The sequence below is a fragment of the Xiphophorus couchianus genome, chromosome 8 (assembly GCF_001444195.1).
Source record: "Xiphophorus couchianus chromosome 8, X_couchianus-1.0, whole genome shotgun sequence".
In the NCBI taxonomy this organism is placed as follows: Eukaryota; Metazoa; Chordata; class Actinopteri; order Cyprinodontiformes; family Poeciliidae; genus Xiphophorus; species Xiphophorus couchianus.
In genome coordinates, this window is record NC_040235.1 from 16,418,402 (window position 1) to 16,442,665 (window position 24,264).

The window sequence follows — 24,264 nt, forward strand, 5'->3', positions numbered from 1 at the left end:
ACAGGGGTTGAGGGGGCATTGCAGGACTGAAAGGGTCTGAGGGTTCCCCACTGCCCATTAGACCTGGCAGGGGGTCCCGTGTGCTTGTGAACTTTATCATGAGGCCCACGGCATATCAGGCGCTTCAGCGCAGGACAGACACCTTTCAGTAGCAGGGATGAGGGCGTGGCAGTGAGGCAGCTGTGAGGGTTCAAATATCATGGAGCATAAGACAAGCTAAGTCCTTATTACAGCTATCAGAGCAGAAGGTAGAAAGATGGCTGGTCATATTTACCAAAATTATGAATAGAAAGAAACATGGATCTATTTTATCTTGTTTTGAATTAGCCAAAAAAATGCATTACCCACAAGTATTTCACCTAATTCAGATGGACATTTTTAGGAATTTGGTTCTGTAAACGTGACACATTCTGAAATGAGCGCACACAGTTGTCTTCTTTTGTACCATGCTTTGAAGCATTGAATTACATAGAGAGACGCCTTTTATAGCAAGTCTGCAACAAAAGTGGTCTACACAAACTTAACACATTTAAAATGTCAATTTCAGCACTCAGTTGGCCTTAACGCAGATTCTAAGTTGGATTTAGGTCTCAACTTTGACTAGGTCGTTCTAAGATGTGAATTTGCTTTGATTTTACACCATCACAGTGTGGCTCTGGCTGTATGTTCAGAGTCACTGTCCTGCCAGAGGGAAAACCTCCGCATGAGTCTTCAGTCTTGCATTCTCAAACAGGATTTGCTCCAGAATTTATCTCAACTCAGTTCACATCAGCTGTGATCAGCTTCCCTGTTGCTACTAAAACAAAGCAATGCTACAGGATGAAGCACAATTAAAAGTATGTTTAAGTATTCGTTGTGTTTGCTGTGTCCCCATCACTGTTTGTGGCAAACTGCACAGGGGATTTCTTTCAGTCGTAGGGTGTTTTATTTTGTCCTTTGTTTCAGGGAAACACAACAAATAGTTGTCTTGTTGACAGGTTCCCCACCTGAATTATGAATCTCTGCAGCTTCTTTAGAGTTACCATGGTAACTCTAAGAGAGTAACAGTGGCTTTTTTGGTTAAATGTTCAATAAACAGTATTTGTTTTGAATTGAATGAACTTATATAGGATCTTATTTAGGCCTTCATGATAAAGTTGGCTGAATGGACATTACACTTTTCATGTTTTTATTTCTAAAAATGTTTCAAACCAATGCATTATCAGTATAGTAAATTACTATTACCACTACTTTATGCTAATTGACCATATAAAATTCCTATAAAATATTGCCGTCTGGTAATATTGTGACTTTTGCTAGGCATTGTAATCCATCAAAAAACATGAACACATAGCCTTTCCATACTGTGGATATGAGCACTCTGAGAGGCTTCCCTCTACTCTATAAATGTAGGACCCGACGCTGAGCAGTAAAATATACATATGTGACCCGATTGGTTTTCCTTCCGTTTGACTTGAGCCGTTTGTGCTCAGAAACAGCCTCATCACTTCTGCTCCAGCGGTCATCATCAGTGATCCATCAGTCTGTGTCGGCCTCCATCTGCATATCGTTAAGATGATGCAGCGTCTTCGAGGTTATTGAGCACAACAGTTAAACAGGCAGGCGGCAATAACAGGACGACTGTTTCACACCTTCATACTTCCAGTGACTGATACACTTAAAAAAAAACAAAAAACTAGTGTATATAAATTCATAAATATCTATAGATTTGACTGTTAGATATTAAAGGTTTACATGTAGTCAGCAAATGCTCTCAAAGATGAATGTGAGCTTTTCTTTTTATCCGGTGGAATCATCATGCAACATAAAGTTTCAGTGATTCTTAAGTTCAATTCCAACCAAATGTCCAAAACATTCCTCTTCAGACAAATTAAAACTACTTCCTTGTTTGTAGGTAACATCTAAGATCTATTAACATTTCAGTTTGTCATAAATTTGGCCACACTAACATGAATTCAATTTGAAGGCGTGGTGGTAAGAACACTAGCTGACAAGCAGCAGCATCATGCTGAGGGGTTGTTTTGCTACTGTTTGTGCAGGCAAAGGGAATGTAATATGAAGATGGAAAACTACCTCGAGTTTCTTCATCGTTGCCTTTCAAGTTGACAGAACAACAACACAAATCATTGTTTATAATGGATAAAGTAGACTAATATAGCATTTGCCAGAAAACCAAGAAAGTTAAATGAGTTTCAGTATTTTTGACAAGAAGAGTGATAAAAAATTACATTGTTTGCCTGCGACTATGTAGGCGACAACGTTTTTTTAGGTGCATCTAATTGAATGCAGAAAAACAACAAATTCAAACTTGAACACCCAAATCTTGCTGCTCAAATGATTAAAGTTATATATTTTATTATTACTTCACAGAATAGCTCAATTTAACAAAACTGTTTTGATAGTTATGCTAATGGTTAGAAATCTAAACCTCTGACCAGAAATGCATTTATTATTATTAGTGTTAAGAAGAAGGAAACAAACTCGGTAGCTAAAATACTAAGAATTGTTTCAAACATCATGATTAGTACGCATTAGAATATATTTTGATCTAATACAGACAAGTTTTTCCAGACACTTGACCACCTGAGAAACAGTTTCGACAATAAGAGGCTACTGTCCTTACAGGGTGACACAACTACACAAGATAATAAGGCAAGAGGTCGACAATGGAGGTACAAAGTCTAAACCTATTAAGAGTTTAAGACACAGTGGCAACATGGAAGAAGAAAGGAAGATGGTTCACAAGACGGCAACAGTTACTGTTTGTTGCCAGAGAAACCCTGCAAACGATGATGCTCTCTTAGCCTGTGAAGGAAGAGAGAATACCAACTTTTAATTGAATTTGTAAACATTTTTTCACATGTATTGCAAGTAGTTTTGGTTTCAAGTGATACTAACCTGACAGCATTAATCCTTATGAATCCGGAGGCGTCACAAGGGTCGTAGTCTCCTTGTACATCCATGCTGAAGAGAAAATAAATAGAAAAAGACATGAAATAATGCTTTAAGTTATGTTCAATTTGTAAACAAAAGGGTTTTTTTTATAGAAATGAATGACATTCCTGTGTCATAAAACAAATAGTTAGAAATCACCATATCAACACTTTAATTGAAAATGGATGATTATATTGGAAATGTGAAATTAGAATCAATAATAATCATACTAGTAGTCATCAAAATGCATCTTACCGATTAAACAAACAAAATATAATAAACAAACATGAATATAACTCCTTAAAGTGAATATACAAAGGGAATTGAGAACAAACATTGCGCAAGACTCAAATCCAAGTTTTCATGAATAAGTTAAAGTTTTAAATACCTTATCTAACTTTCAAGGAAAGGAAACTTTAAAAGAAAGGCAAGTAAAGATGCTAAAATACTGTGTTTGATTTTAAGAGTCAAATCTTGGATTTGGGTACTCTGTCCTTTCAACATTTAGTTGGTAGTCAGACAACCTGTTGGCTACGGCAGCTAATGTGCTCAGTTACCAAGTAAACCCCTTTCAACAGTACTAGCTGCTAATAATGTACTTGTCTCCATTCTATGCAAAGAGCAGTAAAGAAAATGAGATTGAACGGTTTTGAATGTACCACCGGTATAAATGTACAGACACTGTTATTTCCTGCAACTTTTGCTGAGGTTTAAGTGAAAGGAATCAAATTGAATCTGAGCCACGGTTTGGCCAGGGCCATTTCCAAGTCCGCTTTCCAACATCAGCCTTCTTCTATTTGATTTTTCCAGCTTGGAATCGTACACTTCCAAGTACGACCACAAACCAGCATAAATCCAGGTTATTGAATGACAAGTAAAAGCAACAATAGCCAAAGAGAAATAAATTCAACTACAATGTTCAGAGATACGTAGTCTCTTCAGCTCTTTTGAAAAAAAAAAGTTCCTATTGATCTCCTCTAAATGCACCTGTTTGGTGCTGTTTGTCCTGAATGATGGAGAATCAATACAGCAAAATGAAAACATGTTCATGTACACAAGTGCTCCAAAAAAAAAACTCCATTAAAAAGAATTTAAAAACCACAATCAAATCGTCTCATCTGTAAGCCACTAGTTGTGTTGATTTTGTAACCTGATGTTTGTCTTCCACTTTCCCAAAGAAAAAGTAGTGAATATATAACTTATGCAGGGGTCTAATGTTAGGACCGCTCTTTGTATAGACACCTCAGCGAGCGTCTTGCAAAGAGTGCCGTGTAATTACAGCAGTTTCTACCTGCAGTGTTTAATACACTCTCTTACCGAGTCCTCTCCTCCCTGAGACACCCCCACGTCCCGGCATACAGCTTGCACTCATTCTTTAAAAGCACTTAGCAAAAGAGGAAATTGCCAACAAATGATAGGATAAACATTATAAAAAGAAAGGACGACAACTAAATCATCAACTCTCAATACAAGGCTCCCTACCCGGCACCTGTGGGCCATTATGAGCGAGTGGCTACAAAGAATACGCCACTTTGTGTGTGTGTGTGTGGGGGGGGGTGTGTGCTTGGGAGTGCGGGGGTGTGTATGCGTGTAAGCATGTGATTGTGTTTTCCTTTAAGAAACCCTGTGGTCTAATTGAGAATAAAGCCGGCCAGGAGAGAGGAGGGTGACATTTCTATCTCAGACGGGTGCGGTGACGGGCTGTATTACCACTGCGTTAATGATGCCGTTTACTGTTGCCTGTGGAGAGCCAACAGGATGTCGGTGGGGGTCTCATGCCTAATCTGGTCCCTCTGCGTGTGTGTGTGTGTATAGATGCATGTGGCAAGATTTTGTGAAAGTGTGCACTGCATTCAGGTGAGTCAAAGCCAGGTACAAGCATATGTTATTGACAGTGACACACACCCTTGATAATTAGAGTTTTTAATAGTTTTCCATACATTTGCAATTTGACTTATATGCCTAAACAGCATAGCACAAATGTATTGTCATTTCTTCCTTTAATAAATAATGACAGAAAAGTACCGTAATTACATTTTGTAAAACATTGATGTCAACACTCCAGGTGTTGTATTTGAAGCACACCTGATGCAGCGAATGAAACCACTGATTGCTTTCATCGAGTGAATTAAGAAGTCAGCTTAGCGACATTAAGACTGCAGCAGTCATTGAAAGAGCTTTTCATGTTGAATTCCTATAAAGTCCTTATAACAACAGTTCTTGTGTAACATATTTACTGCAAAAACATTAATTTTTGTCCTTATGTACCTAATTTGAAGTGAAGATTGAATAACTTCGGATCTAATAAATCTTTATTTGCACTTTTCAGAAAACATTCTAAAAAAATAAAAACTCTCTAATGAGTGTTGAGGGATGTGATAAACAGGAATTTAAGAATTTTACAGCAGGGACTTTCAAGAAATGTCTGGATAGTGTAACATGGAGCATCATTGTGGACCTTTTTCCATATATATTTTTTATAACATGGGTGTTTTATTGGCTTTTTAATAGTTTTATTGTCTTCTTTAGTTTTGGAAGGCATGTATATGGTTAAACTTATTTATAAACAGGCCACATAACAAAATTGTTCATTTATATTTGATCATGATAATCCTGACCAAGCCATAAAGAAACAGGTGCTGCTTTAGTAATGCATATAGCTGGGTAATCCTATCAACAAAACTATCCCTGCCATTACCTCTGTGTACACTTTCCAGAATAATAAACGTACTCCTGTCTGTCGTCAGTCTCAAAGCCAGGTTTTACTGGAACCATTTTCCTCCCCATGCTTGCTTAAGATGACGATAGGTGCAAAAACAGCAACTTAGTGCAATCAGCTAGACTTACTTAGATAACGTTTACCAAATCGTATTTGATAATTTACTATCTTTAACTGTATTCTATAATATTTTGGAGTGAATTGAACTGTAAATGAATGGATCTAAATCTCATGACATATCTAAAATGTATCCAAATGAACCAAACTGATTCAAACTACATTTGGATACCTTCCAATTAGATTGCATATATTTGGGGATGGTTTGGACCATTTTGTCTGTGCCTTGAGATGACCCTTGTTCTACATTGGCACAATCAACATGCTGCCTTTTGACTTTAGGGAACAAATATGATACAACGTTGTGTTGTTCCAGCTCAAAATGAAGATAAAGACTGATTCTAATTTTTCTAAAGTGAGACTCAAGTTTGTATGTTTTCCTGAAACCAAAGTATTCTTCTCAAAAACTGCTTGTAACAGATCGAAAGAGCTGAGTACAGTCTCAGTTTATCTCTTTTCTTCTCGAAAAATGACTAACTCTCTTTAAGTGATAAATTACAGGGCCTTTCTTTCAGTTTATAGAGCTGTGTTTCTCACTGTGGGAGCCATATTTTCGTCCCTTTTTCTCTGACCTGCTTAACTACCATGACACCCAGCTACTTTTCTCCTAAAAGCCGAGCAAAATCACCTCTCTCCTCTAGCTGAAAACACCATTAGCTCTCTGACTCTAGGGTACAACTGAAGTGTGTGTGACTTAAGTGGAGATGGAGAGCCATATGGAGAGGTTTTCCTTTGGTCAGTGCTGAGCCTGCCCAGAGGGTATCAAGGGTCAGTCGCCTGAACAAACCCACTGTTACCACAGCTAAGAGGGCATGGCGGGGGGCAACGAAGGGGTTTGGAGAGTGAGCTGCCCTGCAGGCTATGAGCGCTACATTTCTCTGATGTCTTTGTGAGGCAGGGTCAGTTTAGCATGCTGATGTTGGGGGTCATCAGAGAACTTGAGTGGTGAACATGTGGAAGAGCCGCACTGTTCCCAGAACAGCCACACAAGCAACATCTGTCAGGTTAGGATAAATGAACGCCTTCATTAAAGCTGTTTTCCAACCACACACACATACACACACTGTGTTTACCTGACCAACTCCTCGTTGTACAGCGACTTTGGCGACTCTCGTCCCAGGACGTAAACCTGACCCTTGAAGACAGACAGCTGGACCTTGCCCTCGACGTTTTCCTGAGACTTGGCTATGCAGTGTCGCACAAAGTCACATTCTGGACTGTACCAGAAGCCTGCGATGGAGACACAGCAGTGAGGGAAGGTGTCACAAAAGAGAGATATTTCTGATTTTAGTTTTTGAACGTTTTTTTTTCTGCACATAAGTATTAGAACTCACACAGGGAACATCTTATGGGCTAAATTATTTACAAGGCTGCAACTGACAACTATATTAGTTATCAATTAATCTATTATCTGTTATTATGACTGTTGGTCGACTAACTGGATAAAAACAAATGGCACATTCTGCAGATTTTTCATTTAAGACTATTTTATACAATATTAAAAGTGCATTAAACATGGAAATAAACAATTAAATTCCTTTTAAAAATAAGAACATAAAAAATTTAGTGCCTGACATGCAATAGCAACATTCCTTTAGTGAATGCCTCATCATTTGTAGCAAAGGATGCATCTGAATCTGAAAAATACTAACATAAGAATGTGAAAAACTCAACTCTTTCTGCTTGAGTTAACATATAAGCAGTGTAGGACTGATCTGTTGGCTATTTTTTCCAATTAATATCTGGATAGCAAAAGACGATTAATGGAAGATTTTTTTCACAGAATTTGATCCAGGTGAAGCTAAAACTATGCCAGTTGAGTTTTGACTAGAACGTATTTAAAAAAGTTTTTTTTTATTTCATTTTAAATGCAAAATGTATATATTTGTGTACAATTTTGGCTTAATTGCTGCTCTGAATATGTTGTTTCAGGAATTGGCCTGAGTCAGTATACTCACGTTTATGATCAAATGATTACTAAATTAGTTGATGATCATTTCAACAATCTATTCATCATGATTAATCCAATTAGTCGTTGCAGCCCTAATTATTAGTTCGGGCTGTGAGATAAAATATGATATACCAGTGGTAATGATCAGTGATCAGAAAAATTCAGACTTAAAAGCTGTTTCCCTTAGCCCAAAGAAACAATTGGGATGCACTTTCCAATAGAAAAGTAGAAAAAGGAACCTAAATCTACTGATATTTTGTGTGTTACTTTAACTTTATTATGCAGCAGCATGAAGAATATACATAACTGCATAAAGAAGAATGCTGCGCCTCGAAAAACTCAAATTCAAGAAACATGGATTAGTTAAAGCAACATCTTTTATGTGATTCATCTCCGTCTGTGTCTCTTCATCCCAGGCAAAGTCCACACACTCTTTTCTTCCCTGGCGTTTTGCAAACCTGAACCATCATCAGAGCCCAGGGACAGATGGGAGAGGGACGAGTCTATATACGCTCAGAGGTCAGGCACACCCCGCTCAGCAGGGGTCCTCCTCTCATCAGCACCCGACCTCCACCTCATCGTCTGGCTATGTTCAAAGGCACAATGAGCTCCTGCTTTAATTTTCTCAAAATTCGCACATAGTGCTTAAAAGCGACACTTTATGTATGCATCTTGACTTATTTTGATGTAAATGCTTGTTCTGTCAATATTATGACAAAATGTTTCTCTTTATGCTATAATATATGTTGAGATATGTTAAGATAACGCTTGAAAAGTAATGAATTTTTAATTTGAAAGATAATGTAATAAAACAATTAATTCTTATTCTGTTCTACTTACAAACGTATGACATAGACCTATAAAATCATAACCACACCCCATCATTTATTTCTACATTTTCAATCTACTTAGCACATATCTGGATACCGCATCCTAGTCTGGGTAAATAGAGCTGTAAACAGATGCAGAGCAGGTGGATTGTTAACATAAGCTCCTCCACTACCAGCCGTCTGCAATCTGCAATTATTAATGATTTAAACCCACAATGGGTTTAATCTCTGCCCTGTTCCTGAACGCAGCACCTCTATGTGTGTGTGTGTGTGTGTGTCAGCGTTTGTCTCCACGTCTCCAGAGGGGATAACTGGAGCGGCCTAGCAGTCGGTCTGTAATGGCACTGATCCTATTATGTGGATGAAGGTGCAGACGACCTGGGACTCGGCAGAAGGGGGGATTAAGACACCTGAGCCAAGAAAACCTCACAAACATGTGCAAACATACGAACCGTGCTGTGGGTGTGTTTGAATTTGTACATGGCAAGTTTGCCTCTAACATCTGTATGCTAGAAATGACAATTAGTGCACTGAAGAATAAGCTATTGAAACACTTGACTGATGCTTACCATTGTAGACAAGTTCTGAGAACTTGATGCCAAGTCCCTGTTTGATCCGTCGGACCTCCTTGTCCATGGTAAATGTCTCGATGTCCAGATGGGCTTTAAGCAAGATTGTGCTTCCAGGAGTTTCATATATCCCTGACAAAAAGAGAAAAAATAAATTAACTACAATAACTGGCAGAAGTTTTTATATTCATCTATCTTTTGACACAAATGCCAATGGAAATTACTGGGATTTTATGTGGTAGAATTTTTTTGCAAATTCTTCATCGGTTTTGATACAGATTCTCAATTAGATCTGTATTTTTGAAAAGGACATTTTACCCTATTAATATGCTTTAATCTAAAATTCCCCTTTGTAACTCCGGTACTCCAGTTTTTAAGCACTTCTTAATTTAGCAGCATTGCCTGTATTTATAAGAACTTATATTTTCATTCACCATGCTGTATTCCCTCAGCATGATGCTGTCACCACTATATTTCACCATGGAGATATGTTTTTGGTAATGTGAAGTATTTTCTCCAACACATATTTTGCATTTAGGCATTTACCATGTCCCCTATAAGTGCTGTGGTAAATTTGAAAGAAGACACCTCGTGGTTTTCTTTAACCTCTCCGGACCGAAAGTAGCGCCGACGATCCAGCAAAATTTGCAGTACCGTAATTCTGTCACACTTTGCACAATCTGAAAAATCCCAACAGTTTCTGAAAGGGGAGACGTTGCGTAGCCAATCTCGGGTTATTACGGTAGCAGAGAGTGACATTAACCTGAGGGGGAGTTCCAGTAGCTACGAATAAATTGACAAATATATTTACTCATAAGACATTTAAAGAACTTGGTACAATTAAAAAAAGCAAAAATTTCCAGGCGGAGATTTGAAACTTAGATCATAAAGGGGTAAAGACGGGTTTTCTTGTTTTCATTTGAAGCCATACTCTTTCCCTTTGATGGATTGCAGAATGCTCCATAAAAAGGCATGAGATACTGTTTTTTAACTTCACCCAATTTAAACTTCATCACAACTTCATGGCTGATCTGTCTGGTTTGTTTATTAATCTTCATGCAGCTGTTTGCTCACTAACAATCTCTAAAAAATTACACAATTTGGCAATTGTTAGTATTGCTGCCTTGCAGCAAGATGGTGCTGCGTTCAAGCCAAATCAGGGGGCCTTTATCTATGGAGCTGGCTTTCAGAAAATGAAGGAAGAATCAATTCAATTAGGCAATTTCTGAAGGCACTGGACTTTATTTAGAGACATGACAGTAAGTGGGACTGAATACAAATGTATCTACTACTTTTTAAAGATTTATTTGGAAAGAATATTATTAACCTTCTAATTCACAATTATGCACTTAAAATGCCCTTAAGTTTCTGATTGCAAAGTAATTTAATGTGACAAAAAAAGGAACTTAGGAAAAAAAGGAATTTAAAAAATTGTTCTGCCTATAAGAAGATGCACGTCGGCTCTACTGTCCTAACACTCTTATCGAAGCTTTACCGTCATTATTTCATTCTTCAACAGCCACTTATGGCCTCGTTCATCAAAGCAAAGGGCATCAAGCAGCTCTATTAGCCATTAGCGATGTGACTGACAGGCCCTCATAGTGCTCACAAATCATGGACAAGCTTGTCCAGAGTAAATGACAGGTTGGGAGGCCCCTGCCAGCCTGGAGTCTGGACCAGGGCCCCGTGTACCCTGCAATTTACCCCCTCCGGACAGGGAGGGAGGGGTGACAGGAGAAAAGATGAGGTACATGACAGGAGAAATGAAGCTGTCATTTAAATGTCAGCTAAAACAAAAAGAGGGCAGAGGGAATATAGAAAGGCAGACTTGACAATGGAGACAAAAGAAAAATCTATGACCTCTATTTCTAAGAAGGATAAAATCTGGAGAAAGTGAGCACCATTCACCCATGGTGAATGGTGCTCACCATTCACCATTCATATGTAAGGAACACATGGTTCCTTACATATTCTGCGAATCTGACACACAGTTGGGTTTCTTGTAACAATCCAAATCTTCAGAAGTAGCATTTTATTCCAATGTCCACAAAGGTTCCTCATCAGATTAGAGAAGTGACTGGTGCAACAAACAAATAAAACCAACTTAGCAAACCTACTGATTGTTTAAAGCTTCAGAAGATCCCCATTTGAGCTGTAATGCTTTGGGTGACTAGGCCGCAGAGAGTACTCCAGGACATTTCCGTTGTACCCAATCAGATAAGTTAAAACTGCCCTCAAACACAACTCAGATTAAGTGCTGCCAAAAAGAGCTAGCTTAACTGATTGCAGCCCATAATTGGACACTGTCCGGGTAAGCTTCTACAGTGGCGCTTTAATCGGGCTTAAGGAGACACGACCCTCTGTGGTTTCAGAGGTTTTAGTCTTTTATACAGCGGCTGCAGGTATGCCAACCACTATGCATGGCTTCAGGGCAGGATTGAATTCTTCCTCAGCTGATACTATCTGAGCAAAACACAACCTTAAACAGGCAGCACAAAAAAAAAAAATCATATCTCTTAAAGTTTTTCCACATTTGTCAAGTTACAACCACAAGAATCAGTTTATTTTATTCAGGCTGTATATGAGGCTAACATAGTTACAGTAAAGTGTGAGCAAAATGGTCCTTGGTTTTTAAGGATATTTTAAAGTAATAGCATATATTTGTTTTCAGCCTCCTCTACTGATAGCCCTAAATAAAGTCTTTTGCAATCAAATCATCCTGAATAGTAAAATAAGCTGGTGCGCAGTTTTAATCTCAGCGTAAATACAAGTTGATCTGTGAAGATGTTGGAGGTTTTGAAGGAAAAAAACAAGCAACAAGCAACACAGCAAATATGCCGGTTTGGATTCTACAATGATATCCAGAGAGCTGAACATTTAATATCAAATGTGATGTTGAATCTATTACCTGAAATATAAAAGCACAAAGTATCAAAAGATGGTTATAGGCCAGAAAAGAAAAACATTAACCAGTCTGATTCACTGCTTATTTTGGAGAATCTGTTGTCCGATTACTTGAAAACTCTGTCCATAAGAAGAACAAACCTAAATCAAACTGAGAAGCGATTCTCAGTCTGGCTCAGCTCCAGGAAATCTGGAAAAAAAAGTGTCTCTACATGCAGATCATGGTAGAGACTTACAAAAACCTCGTAGATGTTTTTATAGTCAAAGGTGGTTCTACAAAGTACTGACTGAATGCAAATGCTTCAGATCTGCATTTGTATGCAACTTAGAATTCCTACTTTTCGTCTAAATTCCCAATAACAACTTTGCGTTGCTGTATCACATAACAAGCAAGCAAATGAATGAGGTTTTCTGGTTGCAATATGACAAATGGTGGAAAATTTCCAGGTTTCTTAATACTTTATTAAACAAAACTGTAAATAAATTGATAAAATATTTCAAACAAGAAAAGTTTTCTGTGTCGACGTGTTCAGCTGCAGTCTTTGTGGAGATCTGCAGCAGTTTGACACTTTAGGAGATGAAGAAGTCGTCTCTGTCGGCTTCTGAGTCCCTCATCGGAGCACAAGTCAGAGGTTTGACAACATCGTGACAGCTAGTTGGACACACAGGTTGTCGAATGTTTTGTAGCACAGTGACAAGATTCTTGACAAACCATTTGAGTCCCATCTGCCTCTCTGACCCTGCACAAATAAATATGACCCAAACACAAATAAGTATGACATGTCCCCCCGTTCAATCCCTCCCATCATCTATTGTGCTCACACAACTGCCACTCCAGAAGAGGCCAACCTATGCGCTCAATGGTAGTTATTCAACCACTTGGGCACCTTGTGCTCCACCTCTTCCTATTGCTCGCAAAGAGGAAACAGCTTTGATCTTTTGTTCAGCCGACGGGGAGAAAAGTGGGTTTCCCATTTTCCAATTTCTACCTGCCACATTGTGCCGCGGTCACACTCTGCCGGCCAGTCAATTTGCCAATCACAGCGCATTGCGAGGTGCGGGGAAAGAGGAGTCCGTGTGTGTCCTCGTGGGCGCATCTTTGCAAAGTTAGGACTGCACACTGGCCTTGTTTATCGGCTGCGGTAACACATGTAGAGACCTAACAAAGGAGCTTTAAGAGTTGATGGTTAATACCGCAGATAAACATTGTGGGCAAATACGCAATCAACTGTGTATTTATGTGTATCCAGTGGAGCATTGACAAATACATCCTCTTCTCAGTGTACTGTATGCATTTTTTCTAGCGTACAGATGACTGGAAATCACTACGACATCTTAATTCCTGGTGAACGAAAGGAAAAGATGTCTCCTGAGGAGTTTGTCATTCAGCCCGATTTTATGGAAGCAGCAGAGCGAGACGTTTAAAGCACTCATGTAAAATAACTGCAAAGTGCATGAAAGCCCTAGATGTAGAAAAGGAATACTGACAAAAAAAATAAATACTACGCATCCTGAACACTTACTGGCACCTAAGGTAAAGACGGGTAAAAAGCCACATTGAAAAAAAAAATATATATATATATATATATAAATCACCAGTGCAAAACTTGTTAGTCCGCCCCACTGTTACTGTTAATAATTGATACTTTTTGCAAACAGGAGAGCACTTAGTGTTAGCTTATATTATTTCACAAGTTTGGGGGACACAAAATTTTCACAATCTCTGTAGTCCTGGGTCCTCTGTTAAGCTCTCTTTTCTTTAGCTCAGATCACAGGCTTTCTATATTATTTACATCTGAAGACTAAGTGGTCCATAACAGAACCCTGACTTAATGTATGGTCAATAATTTCAGATTATTCTGGTTCAAGTCCCAACAAGGCAAGGCAACCTTATTTACATAGCACCTTTCAGCCAGAGACAACTCAACGTGCTTGTACAAAAAAAGTTAAAAACAACATACAACAAAAAGATGTAAAAAGAAATATATACTGTATGTCATGATATTTTAATGTTTCCAAGGACTTTTAGAAGAAAAACAGACTCACAGCATCACAGATACTCCATCGTACTTAACAGTGGTCTTGAGGTGCTTTTGCACACATTCTTCCATTGTTTTTAGTACAAGTTAAAATTTATAAACAAATAAAAAATCCTTGAGTTACATGTATTTTATTGTTGTTGGGGATGACATTAAAAGTTACTTCATGCACTTGAATTAATAGTTTTTTTTCCCCAGAAATGGTTAGTGTATAAAAGGATGGAGCTGCACTCAAAAGATTAATGAGGCAAAGGATTTTTGTACAAATTCCTACATGAGTGCAATGAAATGAGGGATGCTCTTTCAGAGAAACTGCCTATTTACAAAAGTACAACTTGTTACATTTATTTTATCTTATTCATCTAGGTTTTTGGGATCAACTTACTCTTTTTACAAATATTCCCAGATTGGCTTATTTTTGTTTAATAAGGAATAGCATAGCTATAGTGTGTTTTTAAGAACTTGAAGTTAGACCTTAGATTGTATTTGCTTACAAAACCTGTTAAAGAACAAATTGTTTATACAGTATGTTAATCTCCGAAAAATGACACAGGATGTAATTTCTTTTGCCATGACTGCGCCAGAATATGTAAAATTATATGACAGTAAGAATGGAATGAAAAAACGATTAAACAAACCCAGATTTTAAAGTTTTACCTCGAGACTTTATGCCGATGAAACGATTCTCTACGATGTCAATGCGGCCCACTCCGTGTTTTCCTCTGAGAGAAAAGAGCAGGACACAATTATACGCACCTTCTAGATTCAATTTGGTGAACCTAATGGAGAAATAAACTGCATTTCTCACTGATTACTGTCAGTCTCTGAACCAAGTTCAAATGGATGCATATGTTGAAGGTAAAGCACATTTTAAGGGTTTCTACATTTTAAGTTTCTTAAATGCAATATCTGAAACCTAATGTTCATGACCTACACAGTGCTTAAAAATTCTCTTTAAATATTAAAGTTGTAACAGGTATTTTTTTTGTGCCTAAATTTTCTTAAAATCAATTCATTGTAAAATGTGCTGAAAGCAATAATGTGCATAAATAAAAATGCAATATCTTGGATATTTTATAGGACTACATCAAAGTGGTTTAAAATTACAGATTCATATTTCATAATTTAAAATTAGAGTTTGGTCCAGTGACTCACCACAAGTTATGTAGCCATAGAATTAAGGCCAGTAGCAAAAAAATAATAGTGAAGAAATCCAGATTTTTTTTTACTTTTAATACACAAAAGCACTTACCCTATTTCATTGAGATATGAGAAAATATCCAGCGGTGTTTCTTTGGATTTTCCTTCCTTCACATGCATCACCCTGACAGGAACTCCTAGAGAAACAAGTTTCACCAGAAGATAATTGACATAAGCGGATAATATAAAGCGAAAACTATAGCACATTTAGGCTTGAATTTTATTTATATTCTTATCAAAAAGTTGCAGAATCAAAACTTTCTCCATATAATGCACATTCTTTAAACCTTACTTGCTTTATAAAACATAAAATATGACAGATTAACCAAGATTTGGTCAAGAATAATTGGTAGAAACAAAAACAGAGGGATGCTTTTATACACTGAGCAAATAAAAAAGATAGGGAATGAAATTAAAGCTAATGTATTTATTTAATCAGACCAAAATGACAAACAGTGGATAAATTATCCTGAAGATGTTTTCTTTTTTGTCTCAGAGAGATCAGTGAATCCCATCTAAAACTCAAAGCCTTTACATATGCAACGGTGAGAAAGCCTAATAAATTCAAAAGCTCTCCTCATTTGAAAGCTGTGAAATTGTGGGCCAGCCTCTACCTAATTCAATTACACAGCTTTGTTACCCATCCTCTGTTTAGCACTGAGATTTTGTCTCTTTTTTCACAGCATGTGCAGAAGACACAACCATCTGCAGATCCATCATCCTTCTTCCTTTAAACAGCATCTCACACATGGAGCAAATTCTTCCATAAAAACAAAAACAAAACATTGAAGTTTACTCCACACACACTTCCTCTACAAAGCCACTTAAACCAAGTGCACATCAATCACTGTCACCGGCCTACTTATTCATGGTCCTCAATGAGCAGCAGGGGCCAAAGGTGGAGGTGGGGAAACAAACAGACGCGTGAAAAGAGTTTAAAGTCCAAACAAAGCAGAAATCTACTCTCCATGCCTAGATTAATTTGTTTTTTTTTATTTCCAACCAAACTTTCCTGGAATCAAAGTTTTAGACTTTGCTGACAGAATAAAGAATGGATGGACAGTTTTTTTAGGCCTACAGGTGATGAACTTATGCTTGACCAGTGCTTTCTTGTTGTTTTATTCAAATCTTGCGCTTTACTCCTTCAGATATCCAACAATCTGATAAACATCTCCAATACATTAGCTGAACGTGGGAGTTTGGGGGCTGGCCTTTCATCCCTCCGCTCTCATTATCCTCGCTCTGCTCAGGTTGGCCCGTCCATCGTTCCGTTTAGCTGCTTTATTTTCAGTTTTTGCACCCTTAACAGTGCAGACAATGGGAGCGAAGACACAGTTGTAGGAAAAATTACTGCTTTACATTTTTCCTCTCTGTCTCTTTTTCGTCCACACTACTTCGGCATGACAGGAGGGAGGCATGAATTTAATTTTTCTCCTTAAAAAAACGGGAGGGGAGAGAAATGGGGAATAGAGCGTTTGACGGGGGGAGCAATAGGTTCCTGTTGTTATATATTCTTTTTTAATCAGTGAGAAAACTTTGGTGAGAAAGGCAGCGATGAAAAGGTGGGAGGGGGGGAATGAAACGAAACATTCTTTTGCTGATCTTGTGCTCAGAGGGAGGAGTGGGCTCGGGCCTTTGTGTGGACAACTAAAACAGCTTTTGTCATAGAGCGCTCAATAAAAGGGCCGGAGAATATGTGTGAAAATGGAGAGCAGGGCCGCTAGGAACCCGCGAAACCAGTCAGGGCTTTACTGGTGCATCACCGTTTTACAAAAGCACACCTCACCTCCAGCTGAACGGTCACAGACTGGCCCGTTGTTAACTTTTTTCTGCGGGAAGCTGGTAAAGGCAGACTCTTGCACTGGTCCACATCGACACAGCAGCCTGACATTTCCTTAGCTTCAGTGATTAGCACATTTTCCCACCATAACTCTGGCAAACTTTTGAACTTCCATAAAATTTGGATTACGGCCCGTAAAGCTGTCCATCAAGCCTCAAGGGATCTGAAGAGCCGATTGATGTTCTTGCACTTCAGCCACCCCTGGTGACCGAGGATGAAGGAACATCTGTGTCACTCGCCCTCAGGCCTGGATGTGTCTTGCCATTTTCGCTCTGCACAAACATGTGACACTTTCTTGTGTTCAAGCCGGAGCCCTGCGGCCGGCGTCTCTGAAGATCGTTTCTCCGGGCCCTCTGGACTCGGAGTATAAACTGGAGTTAATGCTTCCGGCTTGCGGGAGGGGCCCCGGGGCCAAACGGGGCTGTTTTAGGCCAAGTGATGGTGTAAGGGGTTAAGGATAAGTCTGGGTGGCCCCAAGTGGAAATAAAATGCAGGGGGTCAACTTTAAAGTGACAGTTATGGCCATCTCTATTTTAACATCATCGAATGCTAAGATGAAGTGTTTCCTTCCTCACTTTGTTTCTCTGTTCTTGATCTTCTACAGACAGGACATGATCTGTTGGTATCTGACATATTCTGTCCTGCTTCATGTTGTCACACAGGTTCTGTTTATTGATCCTACAGATCTGACAGTAATCGTGTCTATCTGATTTATTTGATTTGCATTTGCCTCACAAACCCACCAGATCATTCGGTTCTTCTAAGGTTCTTGTATTGGAATTAAAATTAAATTTCAATCCTTGGAATGAGACCATTTTAAGTAAGTTAAATTTTTGCTTGATACCATTTCAACTGCAATTTTTTAAATATTGTTTTATTTCAATTTAGTTTTATAATTACACCCTATTTATATTTAATCACAAATGAGAGGTAATTTATGTTTCATCCTCATTTCTTTTTTGCATAGCTTTAGAATCTCAAGTATATACTGAATTATTCATGGCTCTTATGTTTCTTTATGAAAAATATGTTTTGGAGTTTTTACAGTTTATATGATCATTTTAATCTATTTGCTGGTTAATTAATCATATCTTTATCTACTTATTTTAGCATTTCTTAGTGTGGAATTGTTTTTACCAACTGTTTGGGATTTTATGCTATATTTTAGTATTTTAAAAGTGCTCTGTGAATACAATTCTACTGACTGATTGGTTGGTGATGAAAAAAAATAACGTCTTTATTTAGAAATGGTTGTCGTTTCTGATGCTAGATGTTTCCAACTCTACATGGGTGGGGTTTTTTTTAAAGTTGAGATGTCAAAAAAAAAAAAAAGCTGATTTTCTGGGAAGTCAGCAGGTGGGACACTGAGAAACAGACAAACCATTTTTAAACTCTATCTCCAGAACATCTGGGGCAGTTGGAGAATCCTCTGGGTTTTTGGTCATCAGGTAGAGGTCAGCTGGAGCATGGCTCTGAAGAACAAACAGAAACACAACTTTTATGATCTTCATTCCCTCTGATTAATAACACAGAGATTCTTGTCAGGAGAGCAGCACAGTGACTGCAGTAGGAGGAGAAAACAGACAGGAAGTAAAGTAACTGAGAGAACAATACGTGAAAAAGGTTTCCATTCTGAAAACAACATCAAGAGCAGAGGGAAGATAAAAGTGCAATTTTTATCCTCTGTTTGGTTTCATTTTCTCCGGGAAGCCCTTCGCTGCAGGGGGAAGGAAAGGAAAAGTGAAACGAAGAGTGGGATAGCTGTCGACGCTTCTTCCAGTTTTCCAGCTCTGATTTTCTGAGTGACATTTCTCCTCGGATTTATTTTCAGGAGATTCTTCCTAAATGGGCATCGCACGACAACAAGCATCTAAAAACCAAATCCCACTGAAGGCGATTGTGGTTGACAGACATTTGTCGTATTTTTTTTTTTTTTTCCAGTTGACTGCTAAGTGATTTCAGTGAGTCGCGGTTTGGACCTAAAGGAGCACGGTGGTGTGACGATTCCACCCGGCTGATGTGTTCCTGCGACAATTACACCGCATTAGGACAAGACGATGGTCAATGTCTCCTGAGCTGAGGCAAATTGCAGGGGGGGGGGAGAAACTATGCAAAATAACTGCTGGGTGCATTTAAATGGAAAGCTTTACCAGACTCGAAATGATCATACAATAACTAATCGGCATCCGCTGGCTGCCTGTCAGCGAGGGGAAAACGAGCAGCGCAATCACTTTCCTTCCTTTTAACTAAACACAAAAATTGAGAGAGAAGGCGAGCGTCTCCCTCTCCTTTATTTTTTGCTTCAGTGCCCTGAAAGATGCCAAATGAGAGTTTGCAGGAGAGGGACAAAATGACTACTCTAAAAAGCCTTTTGATGCTTCCTCTTTAAGGGAGGGTGGAATAAATACTTTTGGGAAGCTTTTTTAACCTTCAGATACAAAGAGCTATTGGTTGAACAATATGCTTGAGCAAAAGTAAATAAATAAATAAAATAAAGAGAAGAAAAGCTGATTTTTTCAGCTTAAATCAGAGGGGGGTTTTTTAATTCAACATTTTAATGCATTTTTGTCAAATTTCTGATGTACCTAAATCAAATGAAGCCTTAGAAAGCCCACACAAAAAAACAGCTAAGATTATTCTTTTTTGATGTACACACACTACAATGTGTGAAAATTCATCCGTGCTCCGACAGCAAGAGTTTAAACTTCCTGAAAGCAAAGCAAAGAAAAGAGCGTAAGCCAATAGGGTTGTTTCCAGTGAGCAGGAGATCAATGCATTTCAATTCAAACCCCCTGCAGGTGGACCTGTCCCAAAGCCGTGGCCCTGAAAGAAAGGCAAAGGTAAAGATGGAGAAGGCGGGGGGCCAGGGGTATTGGTGGGAAATGGGCCGTGAAGCGCACCATCATGTAGCGCTGAGCAGTTCCTTTGGCTGCCTTTGCCTCAGCGATATTGTTGTGCTAAACGTGCCCGCATACAGCAAGAGAATAAAAAAAAAAAAAAAAGAAGAAGGCTGACGCATGAAAGTAAATTTCTATTTTTCCACCTATTAGTTGCCTCATTGGGTTTCAATCAAAGCCAAAAGGGCCCCAAAGGAGGCAGAGGTAGTAGGAGTAGGAGTGAAAAGCGGGGAAGAGGGGCATCTTCGGTGCACCGGATTGGAAGTGATGCTTAAATCACCATGTCTCAAGTCGGTGCGTCTTATCGAAATGCAAACACAGCAATCTGAACCGAGAATAAAACAATATGCATGTAATCTGCAGGAGGCGGGATTTCTATTCTCTAACACGTACGATGTGTCCGTTAGTTTTAATGAAGACAGCAGTGGAAGCCGAGTTGGACGCAGAGATCTCTTCACAGGTCAAGCCCATCAGGCCTGAGGGCAGCGAGGGCACACGGCAAGCTCTGACCTCTTTGCTTCAAAGCACACATTCACATGTAGACACACACACACCGACAAGCTCATTTCCTACCCCCACAGGCTCTGCGCTGACCATCCATCTTACCAGAAGGCCGCACGACCAGCAGCAAACAAGTTTTCATTTCCTCTTAGTGAGATGAGGCTCTGCGTTTCGCTCCCTTGGCTCTGAGTCAACATGAAGCAGCGGCTCATCACCTCCCGGATCAAAGAACCCGGTGAGATCGGGGAAGCTCACCGGTGACAGAGGTTGTAATTAAGAATGAGGTTACGTTTTAATGACTCAGGATGAGTGTCAGGCATCCTGAGGATGGGCTCTGTGTGCTCATGTGTGGAGGAAAATGATGAGCAAATACCAAGCATTTCCCATCATGGTATTTTGGGCTATTACATAAGTAATGAATGGAAACTCAAAAAATCTTGATTTTTGCTTTGATATGGATTAAATGTTTGAAAAATCGAGAATAAGAGTCGAAAATACAGTTTTTAAAATACCTATAAATAAAATAACAGCTTCTTAAATCTGTAATTTAGATTACCTTACAAGACGTTTTCTTTTCATCCAGATCGTCAGTGTATTTTTGGGAGAATTTTACATTATGGGCCGACAAAAAGAACCCTAACCCTAACTTTAACTTTGGAGCGCAAGAAAGCAGACAAGTAGTTTTCAAAATTATTCACAAGTAAAAACATAAAACCTGCACCCTGCATTTGTATTCAGCCACGCTTTACTCTCATCTAATGCTGGTACTCCTAAAAAAAAATATTATTACTATGGTTAAGGTGATAGATCATCATACCAGTGCAATTAAAATGGAAGGAAAATGATATATTTTTCAATTTTATTTTTTTTTACAAATAAAAAAATCCAGAAAAGCTTTAAGTAAATTTCTATTCAGTCCTCAAAACCTAGTAGGACTACATTTTGCTGCAATTACAGATCCAACTCTTTTGAGGTACGTTTCTACCAGCTTCGAACATCTATAAACTGGAATCTTTGCCAGTTTTTATTTGCAAGCTGTAACATTACAAAAAGAAAGCTACTTAAGAAAAATCTAAATCATCCGTAAAGCAATGTATCATTTCTTTCCACTTCATAAACAATATATGCACTACTTTATGTTAGTCCGTCACATTAAAGCTCAGTAAAATCCATTAAAGTTTGCAATTGTAACATGACAAAATGTGAATATATAAGATTATGAACGCTTTTGCATCTAATTGTTGCATCTTCTAAGCCAACCGCAACCTCAAATGATTTACTGCATTTAATAAGAAATACTCATCTAATGCAGTTATCAGGTGCACGGCAAATGTATGAAATAACACAATAACAACCAGTCAAAGCTGCATTGCTTCACAGAGGTTAAAGCTGCCAGATGCAAATGAGTAAATAAAGGGCTTAAGGTCACTGTGTCAGAAAAGAGCAAGGTTTGGGGTTATCAGGACGGATACGTTGTTAATAACAGAGTAACCTGAACTCTTCTGGCTCCTATCTGCAGGAAAACATATGAGCGACCATTTGGACATTTCCTAATGTGACAGCACTAAGCAAAGAGGGACCATTGTGTTACAGGTGGGGGTAGAGGGGGACATTTGAATGGTCCGGGTCTGGCCTTAGCCTTTGGGGTTGTAATTGAAGGAGGGACAGAGGCTGATACACAGTGGAGATACTGAGAACAAGCCGACCTCTTTTAGATGACTTCTTAGATTGATCACAATCTGACATGTTAGTTTAGGAATTCAAATGTGTTGCTGTTTCATTTGTTAATTTTGGGGAAATTGAAATAAATCTTATATTCCAGGTAAAAACACCTGGAATATAAGGACGAATGTAGTGCGCAAAATTTCAATGTAAGATTAAATGTAAGATAAAGTGCAATAAAAAAAAAATAAAAATAGACAGAACTCCACCACCTACTCTTGAAAAACAATATACAGTGAAAACAATTAGGTCAGTAATGGAATAATTGCATCACTGTCATGATTCATGACACGGTTTTGGTCAAATTTCAGGGATGAAACAAACTGTGTCAATTAACCTCAAGAATACTTTGGTTTATAGAGAAATTCATGGTCTATTTAATGACGGCAAGTTGAAATAGTTATGTGTGGCAGCAGATCCAGTCCAAATCATCACCCCTCCAACTAGCTTGACAACTAGTTTAAGTGTTTGTGCTGAAATTCCGTGGTTGGTATTTGTTGTGATTTCTGTACATTAGATTTTAATAATCTGCTTAATTTGTGTAAGAGTTTTGACTTTTATTTACAGTTGAAACAAGATAATAAATTTATCAAAGACTGTCTTTTTTTTTTTTTAACCCTCCAGGGGGTATTTTGTGGGCTCTAGTGTCCCTTATATGACAGTGGGCTGACAGGAAACGGGGAAGTAGAGGGGGGAAGACATGCGGCAAATGTCGTCGGGTTCGGGAGTCGAACCCGCGACGGCCGCGTCGAGGACTGAAGGCCTCCAAATACGGGTCGCGCTAACCGCTACGCCACCACGGCACGCCCCGAAAGACTGACTTTTTAAACCTCAAACTACTTTGTTGCTAATCTGGTGATATACTTAGGATTATTGTCCATTATAAGATCCAGTGTCTTAAGATGTTGCTCAAGTAATTACATATGTTATTTCCCCATGCCATCCTCATATGTTTGTGAGGTGTACCCATCCATCCTGCAGTAAAACATCTCCAAAACTGAAAGCTGTCACCCCTATTATACAATTTATAAGAATGCTATTCTCAGGCTTGCAGGCTTCCTCTTTTGTGTCTAAATTTGAAAAATTGTCATTATGGACAAACACTTCAATTTGAGTTTCATCAGACCACAGGACAGGCTATAAAGGCTTTAAAAATTAAGCTCTATGTTTTGAGTGCATTTGCAAACTGTAATATGCTTTATGCAAAGCTTTAATAGTTATGGCTTCTTCCAAGTTGAGTGGTATTGCTTGAAGTGTTGCTTTAAAACGGTATACCCCCCCAATTAGCGTAAATATTGTGAATTAATTAACTTAACAGGAGCTTACAAAGCTGTAACAGCATCATCTGGATATTCCCAAATAGTTTAAAGTCCTGGGGTATGTAAACATGTGAGCTTGATAAAATTATTGCAAAAAAAAAAAATAAAATAAAATTACTCGCTCATTATTTAGCTACTTAGAAATAATGTTTGCAATTGCGCCTGAACCAAAAAAGGGGACAGTCTACAGTTTAATATCAGATAATAAGAAAAAGCATTGTGTGTTTTTACATCTGGTTTCAGCTATACTTGTAATTTAGAAACCGCTTCATTTAATAAACATAAACATAGATGTAGAATATAAATTGAGAGCCTAGAGGTTGTGGCTACATTAATTTGCAGAAATATTAAACATGTTTCAAAGCTCCGGTAATGTATTCAAATCCTTTTACCACTTCAGACCTCTGCACCATAAATATTTCATTGTATTTAATGCTATTAATCGATTCAGTATTGGAGTAAATGGTCCAAAGCAAAGCCCTTGAATAAAATCAGTTGCAGAGGACTGTCATCATACATCGCTATGCTATTGAGTCGGCCCGCCTCATTCATTTCAAAACATTTCTCCACAGGACGGCTAAAGGACAGGGCACTAAAGAAGAAGTGAAAGGGTGGGAAAGGGGCAGCGAGGGAGATAGAGGTCTGTGAGTTACAGTGGCCCTGCCCCTGAATCTCCTCTCCAGCAGAGCGGGACCCCTCTCCTTGCTACAACACCCTGTGCA

General features: G+C 38.6%; 1 protein-coding gene and 1 long non-coding RNA gene across 2 annotated transcripts in view; one reads left to right on the forward strand and one right to left on the reverse strand.

The window, feature by feature from the left end:
- Positions 1-2,113: 2,113 nt before the first annotated feature.
- Positions 2,114-24,264, reverse strand: part of ass1 (argininosuccinate synthase 1) — a 30,099-nt gene continuing 7,948 nt past the window's right edge. The window contains exons 9-15 of the mRNA XM_028026303.1: positions 18,485-18,575; positions 15,316-15,400; positions 14,721-14,785; positions 9,121-9,252; positions 6,844-7,000; positions 2,899-2,964; positions 2,114-2,805 (exon numbers count right to left, since the gene is read on the reverse strand). Of these exons, the coding sequence (XP_027882104.1) occupies positions 2,757-2,805; positions 2,899-2,964; positions 6,844-7,000; positions 9,121-9,252; positions 14,721-14,785; positions 15,316-15,400; positions 18,485-18,575 (645 nt within the window). The 3' untranslated portion in view covers positions 2,114-2,756. The remainder of the gene's footprint in view (positions 2,806-2,898; positions 2,965-6,843; positions 7,001-9,120; positions 9,253-14,720; positions 14,786-15,315; positions 15,401-18,484; positions 18,576-24,264) is intronic.
- On the forward strand, positions 9,259-13,594 carry LOC114150093 (uncharacterized). Its single transcript, XR_003596666.1, has 2 exons — positions 9,259-11,033; positions 11,070-13,594. It is a non-coding gene; the product is annotated as an uncharacterized LOC114150093 (long non-coding RNA).